Source organism: Bombina bombina, chromosome 1 (genome assembly GCF_027579735.1).
Source record: "Bombina bombina isolate aBomBom1 chromosome 1, aBomBom1.pri, whole genome shotgun sequence".
Classification (NCBI taxonomy): domain Eukaryota; kingdom Metazoa; phylum Chordata; class Amphibia; order Anura; family Bombinatoridae; genus Bombina; species Bombina bombina.
In genome coordinates, this window is record NC_069499.1 from 291,294,250 (window position 1) to 291,312,388 (window position 18,139).

An 18,139-nucleotide genomic window follows, 5' to 3' on the forward strand; every position below is an offset into this window, starting at 1 on the left:
GTATAAAAGTTATGGATATTACAAAATTATGCTATTACTATCGAATGGATATGTTTTGATAGCAGAACAGAGTGGGTGGAGCTAGGTTGTCAATACTCCGGTAGCCTTGTTCTTCTGCAAAGTGTCCCTGGAATCTTTTTTTGAAATGTTGGCAACTATGAATCTATATCTATCTGTCTATCTATCTATCTATCTATCTATCTATCTATCTATCTATCTATCTATCTATCTGTATGTCTGTCTATCTATCATCTATCTGTCTATCTGTGTATATTCATATAGATATATAGGTATAGATTCATATTTAACAAAAAAATAATCATAATTTAAAAATAAAAATAAAATTTTCTTCTATGTGAAGAACATAGGAACGTAAAGTATTCCTAACTCCTTTGGGTTTAGAGCTCTTAACAAATATATTTTGTTTTGTAGCTCACCCTCCTTAAAAGTCTATGGGGAGAAGTTAGCGTGGTTGCGATGTCCAAAGTCCTGAAGTTAACGCACTAACTTTTTACTTTCAATTTGTAATACGCACGCAATCTCAGCCGTGCTAAAATTTTACCATGAGTGCAATTAGCGCAAGCGCAAAAAAACATTTAGCAAGCCACTTAAAATCTAGCGCAATGTGGTGAATGCATTTGGACCTTGCATTCATAAAGGTGCGATTTCATTTGAAAGCCCATTAACCAAGGTGTGTTTTCTTTTAGAAACAAGTTTACACAATGATGCTTTAAATCATATTACATATTAAAAGTGGAGTGCTATTTAATGCTACCACTTGAGCGCTAACTCTACTAGAAATAATTTTTTTGCGGGCGTCAGGTAGCACTCGTAGTCGAAAGTAAAAATTTTTCACTTGTATGCTAACCTGACGCCCGTAAAAAGACTAAGATATAATATTGTTCCCTGATTGAAAGCCGATCGCATATTCTCAAGTACGCAAACCTGACATGAAAATATGAATATTTCACATTCCAATTTTCTTTACATAGCAGAATTTGTTCTATTTATTCATAAATACATATATATATAAGCAAACAAGAAAGTCTTCGGCACTCCAATGGAAGTAGGTAAAAGAAAGTTCTTTATTATCACACAGCCTTAAAAACATGAAGATGGACGGCAGCCCAATAAAAACATATCAGCAGAGGAAAACAGGGGGAACATCACCCTCCTGCGACATCATACGTGTTTCATGCCTCTGGGGCACTTGTTCACTGATGATATATATACAGTATATATATATATATATATATATATATATATATATATATATATATATATATATATATATATATATAATTTTTGCAAAATATATATCTATATGATTATAAATAGGTATAGATATATACAGATATATACTGTATATATAGGAATATCTATTTAAACATACATAGAACATATTCTTCTATGTGCAAAACAATGAAATGTCAAATATTTACAGTAAATACATAGTTAAAACCTTTATTAAATATGAATATTGCATAAATATGCTTTTACATGTTTTCGTCTACTTGACTTCAAAGGCCTCCAATGAACTTTTATATATATATATATATATATATATATATATATATATATACAGTATATATATACATATATATGTCTATATATGTGCACATATGTATTTATATCTGTACATATGTCTGTAAATACATAAATGCACATATAAATACATTGCACACACAAACACACATATATACCGGTATATATATATATATATATATATATATATATATATATATATATATATATATATATATATATATATATATTTAGAAACTTATCTCTATATCTCTATGTTAAAGCCCTTTGCCTGACCTTTTCCCACCTCGTATCTTTAAACCCTTATAACTTTTTTTGTGCAATTTTTATTTTTAAATAATCGAATTTAGATAGTGATGATTGCAACTGTATATTGTAATTTTGATCGTGTTTTGTGACATTTTTTTGTTTCTCAGAACAGTTAACCAGAGCTCTGAGGATGCGGTAATCAATCTAGCGTAAATCCCAATTGCGCTCACGATTTAGATAGAACATACAATTTTAAACAACTTTCCAATATACTCCTATTATCTCATTTGCTTAATTCTCTTTATATCCTTTGTTGAATGAGCAGTAATGCAGTACTAGGTGCTAGCTGAAAGCCAGCGACAAGTGGCATACATTTGCAGCCACCAATCAGCAGCGTCTGAGCCTACCTAGGTATACTTTTTTACCAAAGCATACAAAAAGGAAACAAATTAAATGAAAGAAATATATTGTAAAGTTATTAAAACTGCATGCTCTATCTGAATCATGAAAGAAAAAAAGTTGAGTTTCCAAGTCCATGTCCCACCCAGACATGACCGCAGACCTTCTGCACATGCCCACAAATCACATTTATCCGTACCCATCTGCACGTAACCCACCTCTCCTATGTATGGCCCTTCCCACAAATTACTAATGGGCCGCTGCCCACAAGCTTTTGACCTCCTACATCTCGGTAATCCTGCAGATGTTGGTTATGCCGAAATACATTAATATATATAAATGAAACAATCCAATAATAAATTAATATATTTGTTAAACAAAATAATCTGGATATGATGCAGCGTGTGTATATATACTATATTTATAAGATTTATTTCTATTTAAAGATATCTTGACAGCTAAGAAGTCACCAGAAGAGGATGTTGGCATTATTTATCTTGAGAGCAGAAGGAAGGAGGATGGGCAGGAGACAATAGTACCTGCAGGTGATTCAGTTGTTGCTACCCACAGTGCTGAAAAAGGTAACATAAAAAACAGATTCATAATTGTAATCATTGCATGTTAACATTTTCTGCATTACTCTATATCTTTGTTTGATTATTATATATATATATATATATATATATATATATATATATATATATGTCATTCCCTATCTTGTTCCTCCTAATCCCTTTTTCTTCTATATTTCCTTTTATCTGTTGAATTTGATAAGTGCACAGTTGCTTACCAGTTTGTGCTCTTCCTCACTGACACATAGGTATGATACATATTCTCCCCTGTCCGCCCCAGCTCTCCTCTGGTGAGCAGCAATCTGCTGCCGGTATTTAACATTGCACACGAGTGCTATTTTGCGCTCGCCTGCGATCCCGCTACCTACCCACACACAGCCAATCACGCATGGGCAGGAGCTGTCAATGTCGCTGGTCGGACGAGGAGAAGAGGGTAGGGAAGCAGCGATCTCATGGCCGCTTCTTGATAACTTGTGACTGTAGGTTCTCTAGTGAGAACCTGCAGTCATAGGGAGGAGAAGGGCTTCATAAATCGAGCCCATAGTGATCTCCAGTGTGAAATTACATAATTAACAAGTGCATAATAAAAAGACAATGCAAAAACACCTACTCTGAATTTCAAATTAGCAATAGATTTTTTTCTGACAAATTATTTTTTTCTCTCATATTCCAGCCCCCTGTATCATGTAACAGACATCAGCCAATCACAGACTAGTATACGTATACCATGTGAACTTGTGCACATGCTCAGTAGGATCTTGTTCCCCAGAAAGTGTGAATATAAAAAGACTGTGCACAATTTGATAATGAAAGTAAATTGGAAAGTGTCTTAAAACTGCTGCTCTATCTGAATCATAAAAGGTTATTTTGACTTGAGAGTCCCATTTAACTAACTCATTTGCAATGAAACACTCAGTTATCAGTGCACTGATTCAAATATCAGGTCACAGAGGTTTCAATAGACCCCTGCCTTTACCCCTAACTGGACCTTAAATTAACCCTTACTGTCCCTTACTATAAATACTCCTCACCATAATTTAACCCTAAGGACCCCTGTCAAACCTAACTGCCCCTAAATTAACCCCATTAATATTGCTGTGGAGCTCTGGGATAATAGTTATTGTGTTAATGTAAATTTATTATAATACCTATTAGGTAAATAAAGTGCGTATCACTTCCCTGTGTATGATCATGGATAACCAGTCTTTTGTCAGATATGCAACTATTAGGCAAATACAACCGTACAAAACGCAGCATACTCTGTTCTATGCACTGTGTTGGAACCCACACAATATATGCAGCATACTCTGTTCTATGCACCATGTTGTACGTATTTGCCTTGGTTTTTCATATACAACAAAAGACTGGTTATCCATATGGTATGAGTAAGAAATAGATGTAATGCTGCATCATGTTTCAAGACGAGTCGGACAGAGACTCAGGAGTCAGGAACCGGATTGATGGAGCATCCGTAATAGGAGACTCTGTGGCTTGTCCCACATGCATCACGTGCCCAACAAGTAAACTGATTAATTGTTTCATGAACTGGTTCAGTTAAACAAACTATCCAAAATAAAACTGATTCATCAAGATAAATCAGACTTCCCATCTCTACTGATGCACTGAACTGAACAAACTAGTAACTGGTGGGCGGGAGCTCCTCCTCCTGTAGATAGGTCATCTAAACATGACTAGTTAAGGGAGGAGCAAGATGATCTGCAAGGAGAAGAATTCATGCTTAAAGGGACAGTTTACACCAAGTTTGATATAACTGCATGTAATAGATAGTGATGTCCCGAACTGTTCGCCCGCGAACGGTTCACAGCGAACATAGCTTGTTCGCGTTCGCGGCTGCGTGCGAACACATGGCGATGTTCGATCCGCCCACTATGTGTCATCATTGAGGAAACTTTTACCCTGTATGTCACAGCCGTCTGACACATTAGAGCCAATCAACATCAGACACTCCCTCACAGACCCTCCCAGCTACTGGGAAGCCACCATTTTAGACTCATAACGACCTTGCTTTCTTAGTGAGAGGACGTGTTGTGTTTGTGCTCCTGACATTATAGGGAAATACATAGCTAGGCTAGTGTATTTAGTGTCCACTACAGTCCAGAAGGACTTCACTCATCTCTGCTGCAAGGACAGCACCCAAAAAGCCCTTTTTAGGGCTATATTTCGTGCCGTTTTTTTTTTTCCGTATTTTTATTAGCATTTGCCTGGCTTTCAGCCTGTGTGCTTAAGGCTCACAGCATATGCTGTGATTACTGCCACCACTGATATCTCCCTAACAACATTAGTTTAAATTTAACCAACCAAAAATTTTAATTATTTTGCTAGTGTAATTTTTTTTCATTTTCTATCAGGCCTGTGTCACACAGCATATACTCTGGTTCATTGCTCTGTGCCAGCCACCAGTGTTAATATCTGTTTATAACATTATTTTAAATTTAAAAATTTTTACTTAAATCATTTTTCTAGTGTAATCTAATTACATTTTCTATCAGGCCTGTGTCTGTCAGGCTCACTCAGCATTAATATACCTCATTTTTTTCAGTCTTTTGGTTAATTGGTCTGTGCCAGGCAGCCACCACTCATATCTTCTTCACCTTAATTTAAATATAAAAAAAAAAGTTTAAATTTGTTTGATAGTGTAATCTAATATAATTTTCTATCAGGCCTGTGTGTTTTGCTGACATACAGAGCCTACTGTGTTTACTTGCTGCCCTCCCTAGTCTATGAGTCACGACTCATATGTGTTTAACCTTTTTTTAATCCCCCCCCCAAAAAAATAATTTAAATAATTTTTCTAGTGTAATCTAATAGTATTTTCTATCAGGCGTGTGTGTATCTGACTTACAGAGTCTACTGTTTTTAATAGCTGCCCTTCCAAGGCTATCAGCCACGACTCATATGTATGTGCTTAACCTTTTTCTTTAAATTCCCCAAAAAAAGTCTTTAAATCATTATGCTAGTGTAATCTAATTTTATTTTCTATCAGGCCTGTGTCTAACTGTCTATCTGACTTACACAGCATAATGTTGTTAATTGCTGCCCTACGTAGCAGCCAGCCAGTGCAACCACTCATATGTGCATTGCACTTCTTAACATAATTTTAATATTAAAATCTAAAATTTTAAAATATTTTGCTAGTGTAATCTAACTTAATTTTCTATCAGGCCTGTGTTTTTGTCACTTACTTTATTTTACACTTGCTTTATTTTTGTTTTGGGTGCGGCTAATCATGCAGGCCATATAGAGCTGCCACCATTCGGTGTTGTAGTAAGAAGTGAATACAGCGCCAACAAGAGGCCAAGGGATAAATATACTCACAGAGAGATAAAGGAAGATTATTTAATGAACCATGTTAAAAAGCATCAGTAATAAAAGACTATATATAAAAAATGTAAAAAGCACATATAAATAAAATTACAAATACAGGAATATCTTACAGAAGCGGCTCAAAGGGCCAAAGCTGATAATTACAATAAAAACAGAGGTAATAACAGGTGATCAGTGTGAGTGGTACACCAGAATAAGAGTGTATACTAACAAAACAGAATTAGCCTAAGTACAACTATAACAAGTGCATCAAGCAAAAAACTAATAAACAATAATACAAACAATAGTGTTCAAAAATAGTGTTTCAAAAATAGTGTTCCAAAAAATAGAAAAATGCACTGCAGTGCAAAAAAAGGGGGGTAGAAAAATAATTGTATAGATACGATCAAATAGTGAGTGAGTGCAAATGGATATAAAAATGCTAGCTACTTAATCCAGTGAGGTTAAGATATAATTAAATAAAATACACAATATGCAATAACATAAAAAATAAAATACACAATATGCAATAACATAAAAAATAAAATATAATCCAAAAAAGTGTTCAAAAAGTTGATCAACAAATGTTAGTGAAGAACAAAAATAAGTCAATCAAAACTAAAAAATTGAAAAAATGGGTGATGAAAAGCAAGGTGAAAGTGAGGAAATTGATTCCTTCCAATGTTAGTTACTTTAACAGATCCAAATTCCTGAGTGTGGTAGCTGAAGTAGCTGATTGGATCCTAGCACCTGTCAGCTGCTCCTATGGTATCCTAAAAAGTGTCCCAATATGTCAACGCGTTTCTGCCCTCAAAAAAGGGGCCTTTCTCAAGACTAGCAGATGTCTTATTATATTTTGTATGGGTAATCATGCAGGCCGTATAGACCTCCCACGATAAGGTGAGTAACAGGTATTAAAATGCTAAGAAGAGTAATACTTAACACAACCTAGTTACCATGGGTCCAAGACCGCATGTTTAATTATTAGACTTTATCAGGGTAATTATATATCTAAAAAATCTATCTATTTTTCTTCTATTGATTCTATCTAACTATCAATCTATGTATATCTATCTATCCTATCGATCAATCTATCTTCTGTCCGGACTGTTTTGAGACAGCCACTTGTGTTTCTGAGAAATTTGAAGTAGGAGGACAGAACAATCATCTTCTTCCATCTCCCGGTTCCAAAAATGAAGGCCATATAGACCTCAACCGATAGGGGGAATAACAGGTTGTAGTAAAATGTTAAGAATAGTACTACTTTACACACCATGGGTCACAGACCACATGTCTTATTGTTATACCCTGTCAGGGAAATTATATATATTTCAAATCGCTTTATTTATATATCAAATCGATCGAACTATCAAACGTATCGATAAAATGTAGATTGCATCTTTTGATCGATGTAATTCGTATCTATAAAACGTATATTACATATTTTGGTTGATGTCATTCGTATCTATAAAATGTATATTGCATCTTTGATTCGATAACATTCGTATCTATCAAATGTATATTGCATCTATTGAGCTATGTACAGTGTATCGATCATATGTATATTGCATCGATTGAGCTATGTAATCTATGTATCTATCTATCAAATCTACCTATCTCGTGGTTCTGCAAGTGGACTGTTTGCGGTTGATTGCAGTGCGTTATACTTGGAGTTTGCTCTGTCACTGTGATGCGGCCGTAACCCTTACACTACCTGATAGATACGACATCATTACTGATGTTTTAAAGCACGTTATTGCAAACAATTTGGGAATGTTAGGTGATTTAAGCCCTTTATGGGTTAAAAGCAGACTCTGCATAAACTATGTAATTTTACATGGGAGTTTTGCCAGGGATCCCCCTCCAGCATGCCACAGTCCAGGTGTTAGTAACCTTGAAACAACTTTTCCATCACTATTGTGGCCAGAAAGAGTCCTTGTAGGTTTTAAAGTTCGCCTGCCTATTGAATTCAATGGCGGTTCGCGGGGTTCGCGGGTTCGCAAACAATACCGGAAGTTCGAGTCCGCCGTTCGTGAACCGAAAATTTTATGTTTGCGACATCACTAGTAATAGACACTTCTATAAAGAAGAATATGCACAGATACTGATCTAAAGATCCAGTATAAAATCTTTTAAAAACTTAGAAGCTCCAAATGTAGCACTGTTGAGGAAATTAGCTGGAACACCCAGTGAAAGGAGCTGGGTGCAGATACTTTCCCACCCTTCCCTGCATATGAAAAAGACAGATTAGGCAAACAGGAGCCAGCAGGGTCTGTAAACGCACATATACATCTGACACTTAGGGGCTTGGGTAGGAGTCTGAAACCAGCACAATGTTATTAAAAAATAAGCAAAACTATACATTGTTACAAATAAAATCCCAGGTGGACTGAATAAATGGATCATCTGCAAAACATTTATGCAAAGAAAATCTAGTGTATTATGTCTCTTTAAGGTGGAATAGCATGATTATAATTATTTAGTAAAATGTGCGCACAATTTAGTAAAATGTGCGCACAATTTTTTTAAAAAAATCTTGTCGTTTGGGCTCCGATTTATGAAAAAAATCTTGTGTGACACTTCTGGGGCTCCATAGAAATTAGTTAATTATTCAGGTTAAAAACTGTTTTCTCAAAACAAAATAGTTGTGCTCCCTGTAAAAATTATGATTTGTACAATTTCAAATAAATATTTTTCTGTCATTTCTTTATAAAATATTGTAACATTCTTCTGTATTTATTTAAGCAGACAATTCGTTTTTTATTAATACTATCAGCTAGATTATGAGTTTTGAGCGCTATAGGGTTTTTAACGACAACAAAAGCAGCATTATTTCACCCCCTATAGCGCTGCCATTACAAGTTTTTAAAAAGGAGGCTTGTGCAGGCGATATGGTGGCGTTGAGCTCTATACCGCACCGAAAACAAGCGCTGCTTTGACGTGCTCGTGCACGATTTCCCCATAGACATCAATTGGGAGATCCGGCAAAAAAGAAGCCTAACACCTGCGATCGCGGAATTAAAAGCTCCGTAACGCAGCCCCATTGATGTCTATGGGGGAAAAAAAAGTTAAGTTTAAACTTAACACCCTAACATAAACCCCGAGTCTAAACACCCCTAATCTGCCACCCACAACATTGCCGCCATCTACATACAGTTAATAACCCCTAATCTGCCGCTCCCGATGTTGCCGCCACTATATTAAAGTTATTATCCCCTAAACCTCTGACCTCCCACATCACTACCACTAAATAAATATATTAACCCCTAACGTAACCCTAAGCCTAACCCTAACACCCCCTAGCTTTAACATAATTAAAATACAGCTAAATTAAACTTACAATTGTTAACTAAATAATTCCTATTTAAAACTAAATACAAACTTACCTGTAAAATAAAACCTAAGCTAGCTACAATATAACTAATAGTTACATTGTAGCTAGCTTAGGTTTTATTTTTATTTCACAGGTAAGTTTGTATTTATATTAACTAGGTAGACTAGTTAGTAAATAGTTATTAACTATGTATTAACTACCTAGTTAAAATAAATACAAACTTACCTGTAAAATAAAACCTAACCTTACACTAAAATCTAACATTACAAAACAAAAACACAAAAATTACTAAAAATAAAAAACTTAACATTACAAAAAATAACAAACAAATTTTTCAAAATAAAAAAGAATTACACCTAATCTAATAGCCCTATCAAAATAAAAAAAAGCCCACCCAAAATAAAAAAAACCCTAGGCTACAATAAACTACCAATAGCCCTTAAACGGGCCTTTTGTGAGGCATTGCCCCAAAGATATCAGCTCTTTTACCTGTAAAAAAAATACAAAACCCCCCACAACAGTAAAACGCACCACCTAACCAACCCCCCCAAATAAAAAAAACTATCTAAAATAACCTAAGCTAACCATTGCCCTGAAAAGGGCACTTGTATGGGCATTGCCCAAACCCTATGCTAAAATAAAAACCCACCCAAAAACCCTTAAAAAAACACTAACCCCCGACGATCCACTTACAGTGGTTGAAGTCCCACTTGAAGGATCTTCATCCAGCCGGCGAAGTCCTCATCCAGCCGGCAAGAAGTCTTCATCCAGGTGGCCTCTTCTATCTTCATCCAGCCGGCGAAGTCCTCATCCAGGTGGCCTCTTCTATCTTCATCCAGCCAGCACAGAGCGTGTCCATCCTGAAGACATTCAGCGCGCAGCATCCTCTTTATATGGTCGCCGCTGTATACTGAATCTTCAATGCAAGTGACGCAATCAAAGATGGCGTCTCTTGCATTCCTATTGACTGAAAGATTTCATTCAGCCAATAAGAATTAGAGCTTCTAAAATCCTATTGGCTGTTCCAATCAGCCAATAGGATTGAGCTCTCATCCTATTGGCTGTTCCAATCAGCCAATAGGATTGAGCTCTCATTCTATACCGTATGAAGAGGATGCTCTGTGCTGGATCTCTTCAGGACGGACCCGCTCCGCTCCGACTGGATGAAGATAGAAGAGGTTGTTTGGATGAAGACTTCTTGCCGCCTGGATGAGGGTTATTCAAATCCTATTGGCTATTTAAATTAGCCAATAGGATGAGAGCAAGTGAAATTCTATTGGCTATTCAAATCAGCCAATAGAATTTTACTTGCTCTCATGCTATTGGCTAATTTAAATAGCCAATAGGATTTGAGTAGCTTTCATCCTATTGGCTGATTTGAATTGGAAGAATCAAATCAGCCAATAGGAATTCAAGGGACGTCATCTTTAATCGCGGACCTTGAATTCACTATTCAGTGTATGGCGGAGATCGTACGAAGAGGATCCTCCACGCTCCATGGCTCCGCGGTCGCCAGTCTTCAGTTCCAGGGTTGCCGGTCTTCAGCTCCGCGGTCTTAAGTCTTCAGCACCGCTCCGCGCAGGATGTTCCTGGAAGAAGACTTCATTGTCTGGAACAGGACCTTCTCCGCTGGACTGCAGGAACCGTGAGTACCAACCTGGGGGTTAGATTTAGGATTTTTTAAGGTTTTTTTGGGGGGGTTTGTTTTATTTATATTAGGGATGGGCAGGAAAAGAGCTAAATGCCCTTTTAAAGGCAATGACCAAACAAATGCCCTTTTCAGGGCAATGGGTAGTTTAGGTTTTTTAGTGTTAGGTTCTTTTATTTTGGGGGGTAATGTTAGGTGGGACTTTGTCTATTTTTTGTAAAAGAGCTGATTATCTTGGGGCAATGCCCTGCAAAAAGCCCTTTTAAGGGCTATTGGTGGTTTATTCTTAGAGTAGGGGGTGTTTTTATTTTGGGGGGTCTTTTTTTTAGGGATTAGGTTTAATTTTGATAAATTTGGTAATTTGTTTTTTATTTTCTGTAATCTTAGCCTTTTTTATTTTTTGTAAACTTATTTATTTTTTATTTTTTGTAACTTTAGAATTTATTAGTTTAGGTAATATCGGTTTATTTAACGGGTTGTTAGGTTATGGGGTGTTAGGTTAGTGTACTTAGTTATTTAAATAGTTATTTGCGTTGTGGGTTTTGGCGGTTTAAAGGGTTAATAAATTAAATAGGTTTATTGCGATGTGGGAGTTTTGGGGTTTAGGGGTTAATAAATTAATTAAGTTTATTGTGATGTAGGGGTTTTGCGGTTTAGAGGTTAATAGGGTAAATAGGTTTATTGCGAGGTAGGGGTTTTGCGGTTTATGGGTTAATAGGGTAAATAGTGTTTATTGCGATGTAGGGGTTTAAGGGTTAATAGGGTAAATAGGTTTATTGCGATGTGGGGTTTTTGCGGTTTAGGGGTTAATAGGGTAAATAGGTTTATTGCAATGTAGGGGTTTTGCGGTTTAGGGGTTAATTGGGTAAATAGGTTTATTGCAATGTGGGGGTTTTGCGGTTTAAGGGTTAATAGGGTAATAAGGTTTATTGCGATGTAGGGGTATTGCGTTTAGGGGTTAATAGGGTAAATAGTTGTATTGCAATGTGGGGGTTTTAAGCATTTTTGGGGGGGTTGTTTTATTTAGATTCGGGATGGGCTGGAAAAGAGCTAAATGCCCTTTAAGGGCAATGCCCAAACAAATGCCCTTTTCAGGGCAATGGGTAGTTTAGGTTTTTTAGTGTTAGGTTCTTTTATTTTGGGGGGTTGGGGTTTTTAATGTTAGTTGGGACTTTGTCTATTTTTTGTAAAAGAGCTGATTATCTTGGGGCAATGCCCTGCAAAAAGCCCTTATAAGGGCTTTTGGTAGTTTTTTTATTTTGGGGGGTCTTTTTTATTTTCATAGGGATTAGGTTTAATTTTGATAAATTTGGTAATTTGTTTTTTATTTTCTGTAATCTTAGCCTTTTTTTTTTTTTGTAAACTTATTTTTTTTTTTTTGTAACTTTAGAATTTATTAGTTTAGGTTATATGGGTTTATTTAATGGGTTGTTAGGTTAGGGGGTGTTAGGTTAGTGTACTTAGTTATTTAAATAGTTATTTGCATTGTGGGTTTTGGCGGTTTAAAGGGTTAATAATTTAAATAGGTTCATTGCGATGTGGGAGTTTTGGGGTTTAGGGGGTTAATAAGTTAATTAGGTTTATTGCGATGTAGGTTTATTGCGAAGTGGGGGGTTTGCGGTTTAGGGGTTAATAGGGTAATTAGGTGTATTGCGATGTGGGTGGTTGACGGTTTAGTGTTTATTAATTTTAGTTTTACTTGCGATTTTTTGGGAAAGGCGGAAATATAGGTTAAGAAATGTTAGGTTTATTTTTGGGAGGCGGCTCAGTCTAAACATTATTTTTACCGTCACAATGCATAAAGTGACTGTATAAATAATGTAGACACTGACATTTTTATTAATGCTTATTTTTTATGTGTCAGTGTCTACATTATTGATACAGTAAATATGCATTGATAAAGTATAAATTGTGTGGGCTGAGTTACGGCAATTGGCGATCGCAACTTCCGAAAATAGTTTAAGGTTATAGGAATTAACATATACGTCAGTGTCAATCAAACACTGCACGTTTGTGGAAAGCCATGCCTCTCGCTCGAGGCAAATTGCGCGTGTCGCTCTTGACTAACTACGCCCCTTCCTTGCACCGGTTAGTCAATTTAAATAATATGTTAAAACAGTATTGGACGCAGTTAGAAAAAAGCAGTCTGTGAGAAGAGTTGTTGTAGAGAGAGATCAGTTAGATTAAAGTATCAGTAAACCTTAAAAATAATGTTATATAATTCTGCACATAGTGCATTATTACATAACATTACATTAGCCAAACATTATAAAATATAATTGTACCTTATTCATTTTTTAAAAAAAACGCTGTTTTACAGACCCGCTCTCTGTACTCTGCTGAGCGGGTCTGTTATATTTACTCAGCGCATCGGGCCAGCTGTATAGTCACAGCCCGCCCCAACCGCGCCATAGCACTAAGTGCAGCTCGCTCCTGCTGTCAGACAGAGCAGGAGCGAGCTGCACTTAGTCTTATGGCGCGGTCGGGCCGGGCTGTGACTATACAGCTGGCCCGATGCGCTGAGTAAATATAACAGACCCGCTCAGCAGAGTACAGAGAGCGGGTCTGTAAAACAGCAGGTTTTTTTTAAATAAATAGGGTACAATGATGTTTTATAATGTTTGGCTAATATAATTTTATATAATTCTGCAATATGTGCAGAATTATATAACATTATTTTTAAGGTTTACTGTCCCTTTAATATCGGAACATCGTATTTAGTTTAATTGTTTAGTATTATTAGCTATTCTATCCAATAGCTTTTTTAAAAGCTAAAGATAAGCCTGTTGTTTTTTATTTTAAACAGCTTTTTTCAAAGCTTAAGTTGTATAAAAAAGAAAAACGATTGGAAATATTTTACCTCATATGCTTCATAGAAAGCTTAATAATAGATTTATAAATATAATTATAAAGCTTTTTTTTTTTTAAAAGCTAAAGTAGTTTAAAAAAAAATACATAAGTAGCTCAGTAGTATATAATAGTTTAGTATAAGTTATATATATATATTAATATAAAGTATACTCTTTATTTAATAGGTATACTATTTTTATATAAAAAAAATTTGGGTTTACAATTTTAAAGTTTAAAAAAAAGTTAAACATTTAAGTATAGATTAGAATAATATAAGAAAGATATTTCAAATAGGGGTTTGCAACATTGTAAATTATTTAGGAAATTTCACAAAAAAAGGTGTTACAACACCAGTAGAGTATATATATATATATATATATATATATATATATATATAAAAGCAGCGTTGCTAAATAAAGTGTTGCAATATCTGTAACATTATAACACAAATTAATTTTGTTGCTACATCTGTAGCCTTATTATATTTAATATATTTTGCATATATTTAGGGCAAAAGTCAATTTCCATAAGGTTGTCACTATACCTGTTGGTTATGTCAATATACATTTTCAATAAGTTTGGCAAATAGGGTTTGGCTAAACTGGTATATTTATTATATATATATATATATATATATATATATATATATATATATATATATATATATATATATATATATATATATATATATATAAAATAAATATATATATAGGACAGTTAAACATAAAAAAAGGCTGTCACTACACCTGTAGAAATATTTATATATAGATTAAAGCAGTTTTCACAATACATTTTTGCTACTTTGGTAGCTTTATTATATATTCTGTTGTTTTATTAGAAATATCATGGGCCCGATCCGATATGCAGCGTCGCCCGCAAAAGCCAGCGACGCCGAAAATTGCACTAGTTTGGTATCCTATAAACGGCGTAACCTAGAAGTTACGCTCGTATATTTCTGCCTTCGCCATAGGCAGGTATACCAAACCAGCGCAGTTTGGTATCCAATATACAGCGTAAGGACTTACGTGGCGAAAATGGAGAAATCTTACTCCATTTTCACCTCGCCACAAAATGCAGCCGTAGCAAACCTTACGCTGTCTATTAGAGCCCCGTAACTCCCTAAACTACCTGCTAAATAAAACCTAACACCTAACACAAGCGCAATGTCTATCTACCTGTCAACCGCGATCCCCCGCCGCAATCCCTAATAAAGTATTTAACCCCTAAACCGCCGCTTCCGGACCCCGCCGCCACCTAATAAAGTTATTAACCCCTAAACCGCCGCTCGCGGACCCCGCCGCCACCTAATAAAGTTATTAACCCCTAAACCGCCGCTCCCGGACCCTGCCGCCAGCTATATTAAATCTATAACCACCTAATGTGAGCCCCTACCCCGCCGCCATCTACCTTACCTACCCCCTAATGTGAGCCCCTACCCCGCCGCCACCTACCTTACCTACCCCCTAATGTGAGCCCCTATACCGCCGCCACCTACATTACCTACCCCCTAATGTGAGCTCCTACCCCGCCGCCAGCTATATTAAATAATTAACCCCTAATCTAATCCCACTATACCGCCGCCACCTATTTTAAATTAATTAAACCCTAATCTAATCCCCCTATACCGCCGCCACCTATATTAAATTAATTAACCCCTAAAATACTAAACTATCCCTACCACTAAACCTAAGTCTAACCCTACAAATAGCCCTGAAAAGGGCTTTTTGTGTGGCATTACCCCAAAGTAAACAGCTCTATTGCCAGCCCTTTAAAGGGCTTTTTGCGGGGCATGCCCCAAAGAAAACAGCTCTTTTACCAGTCTGTAAAAGGGCTTTTGGCGGGGCATTATCACAAAGTAAACAGCTCTTTTGCATCTAAGCTAAATCCCCCTACACCGCCGCCACCTATAATAAATGTATTAACCCCTAATCTAATCCCCCTACACCGCCGCCACCTATATTAAATAGATTAACCCCTAATCTAATCCCCCTACACCGCCACCAGCTATATTAACTATATTAACCCTAATTATAATAGGGTTAATATAGTTAATATAGTTATTATATTATATATATTAACTATATTAACCCTAATTATATTAGGGTTAATATAGTTAATATCGTTATTATATTATATATATATTAAGTATAATAACCCTATCTAACTCTAACATCCCTTACTAAATTCTTATTAAAATAAATCCAATTAATATTAATATTATTAATTAAAATATTCCTATTTAAATCTAAATGCTTACCTATAAAATAAACCCTAAGATAGCTACAATGTAATTAATAATTACATTGTAGCTATTTTAGGGTTTATATTTATTTTACAGGTAACTTGGTATTTATTTTAACTAGGTACAAAAGCTATTAAATAGTTAATAACTATTCAATAGCTACCTAGTTAAAATAATTACCAATTTACCTGTAAAATAAATCCTAACCTAAGTTACAAATACACCTACACTATCAATAAATTAAATAAACTACAAATATCTAAACTAAAATACAATTAAATAAACTAAACTAAATTACAAAAAAACAAACACTAAATTACAAAAAATAAGAAAAATTACAAGATTTTTAAGCTAATTACACCTATTCTAAGCCCCCTAATAAAATAATAAAAACCCCCAAAATAAAAAAATTCCCTACCCTATTCTAAATTTAAAAAGTTAAAAGCTCTTTTGCCTTACCAGCCCTTAAAAGGGCCTTTTGCGGGGCATGCCCCAAAGAAAACAGCTCTTTTGCCTGTAAAGAAAAAACACAATACCACCCCCCAACATTACAACCCACCACCCACATACCCCTATTCTAAACCCACCCAAACCCCCCTTAAAAAAACCTAACACTACCCCCTGAACATCCCCCTACCTTGTCTTCACCCAGCCGGGCAGAACTCTTCATCCGATCCGGGCGATGTCAAATCAAGTGGCAGCGAAGTCTTCTTCCATCCGGGCGATGTCTTCAATCAAGCGGCAGTGAAGTCTTCTTCCATCCGGCGATGTCTTCAATCAAGCGACAGTGAAGTCTTCTTCCATCCGGCGATGTCTTCAAGCAAAGCGGCATCTTCAATCTTCTTTCTTCGCTCCTCCGCCGTGGAGCATCCATCCGGCACGACGACTGAACGATGAATGAGGTACCTTTAAATGACGTCATCCAAGATGGCGTCCGTCGAATTCCGATTGGCTGATAGGATTCTATCAGCCAATCGGAATTAAGATAGAAAAATCTGATTGGCTGATTGAATCAGCCAATCAGATTCAAGTTCAATACGATTGGTTGAACCAATCAGCCAATCGGATTGAACTTGAATCTGATTGGATGACGTCATTTAAAGGTACCTCATTCCTCGTTCAGTCGTCGTGCTGGATGGATGCTCTGCGGCGGAGGAGCGAAGAAAGAAGATTGAAGATGCCGCTTTGCTTGAAGACATCGCCGGATGGAAGAAGACTTCACTGCCTCTTGATTGAAGACATCGCCGGATGGAAGAAGACTTCACTGCCGCTTGATTGAAGACATCGCCGGATGGAAGAAGACTTCACTGCCGCTTGATTGAAGACATCGCCCGGATGGAAGAAGACTTCATTGCCGCTTGATTGGACATCGCCCGGATTGGATGAAAAGTTCTGCCCGGCTGAGTGAAGACAAGGTAGGGAGATGTTCAGGGGGTAGTCTTAGGTTTTTTTAAGGGGGGTTTGGGTGGGTTTAGAATAGGGGTATGTGGGTGGTGGGTTGTAATGTTGGGGGGTGGTATTGTGCTTTTTCTTTACAGGCAAAGGAGCTGTTTTCTTTGGGGCATGCCCCACAAAAGGCCCTTTTAAGGGCTGGTAAGGCAAAAGAGCTGTTAACGTTTTAAATTTAGAATAGGGTAGGGAAATCTTTTTATTTTGGGGGGCTTTATTATTTTATTAGGGGGCTTAGAATAGGTGTAATTAGCTTAAAAATCTTGTAATTTTTTATTTTTTGTAATTTAGTGGGGGGGTTTTTGTAATTTAGTTTAGTTTATTTAATTGTATTTTAGTTTAGATATTTGTAGTTTATTTAATTTATTGATAGTGTAGGTGTATTTGTAACTTAGGTTAGGATTTATTTTACAGGTAAATTGGTAATTATTTTAACTAGGTAGCTATTAAATAGTTATTAACTATTTAATAGCTATTGTACCTAGTTAAAATAAATACCAAGTTACCTGTAAAATAAATATAAACCC

General features: G+C 36.0%; 1 protein-coding gene across 1 annotated transcript in view; it reads left to right on the forward strand.

The window, feature by feature from the left end:
* The window catches only part of LOC128657683 (protein mono-ADP-ribosyltransferase PARP14), a 411,551-nt gene that overhangs the window by 56,090 nt on the left and 337,322 nt on the right, over positions 1–18,139 (forward strand). The window contains exon 4 of the mRNA XM_053712086.1: positions 2,640–2,774. Coding sequence (XP_053568061.1) covers positions 2,640–2,774 — 135 coding nt within the window. The remainder of the gene's footprint in view (positions 1–2,639; positions 2,775–18,139) is intronic.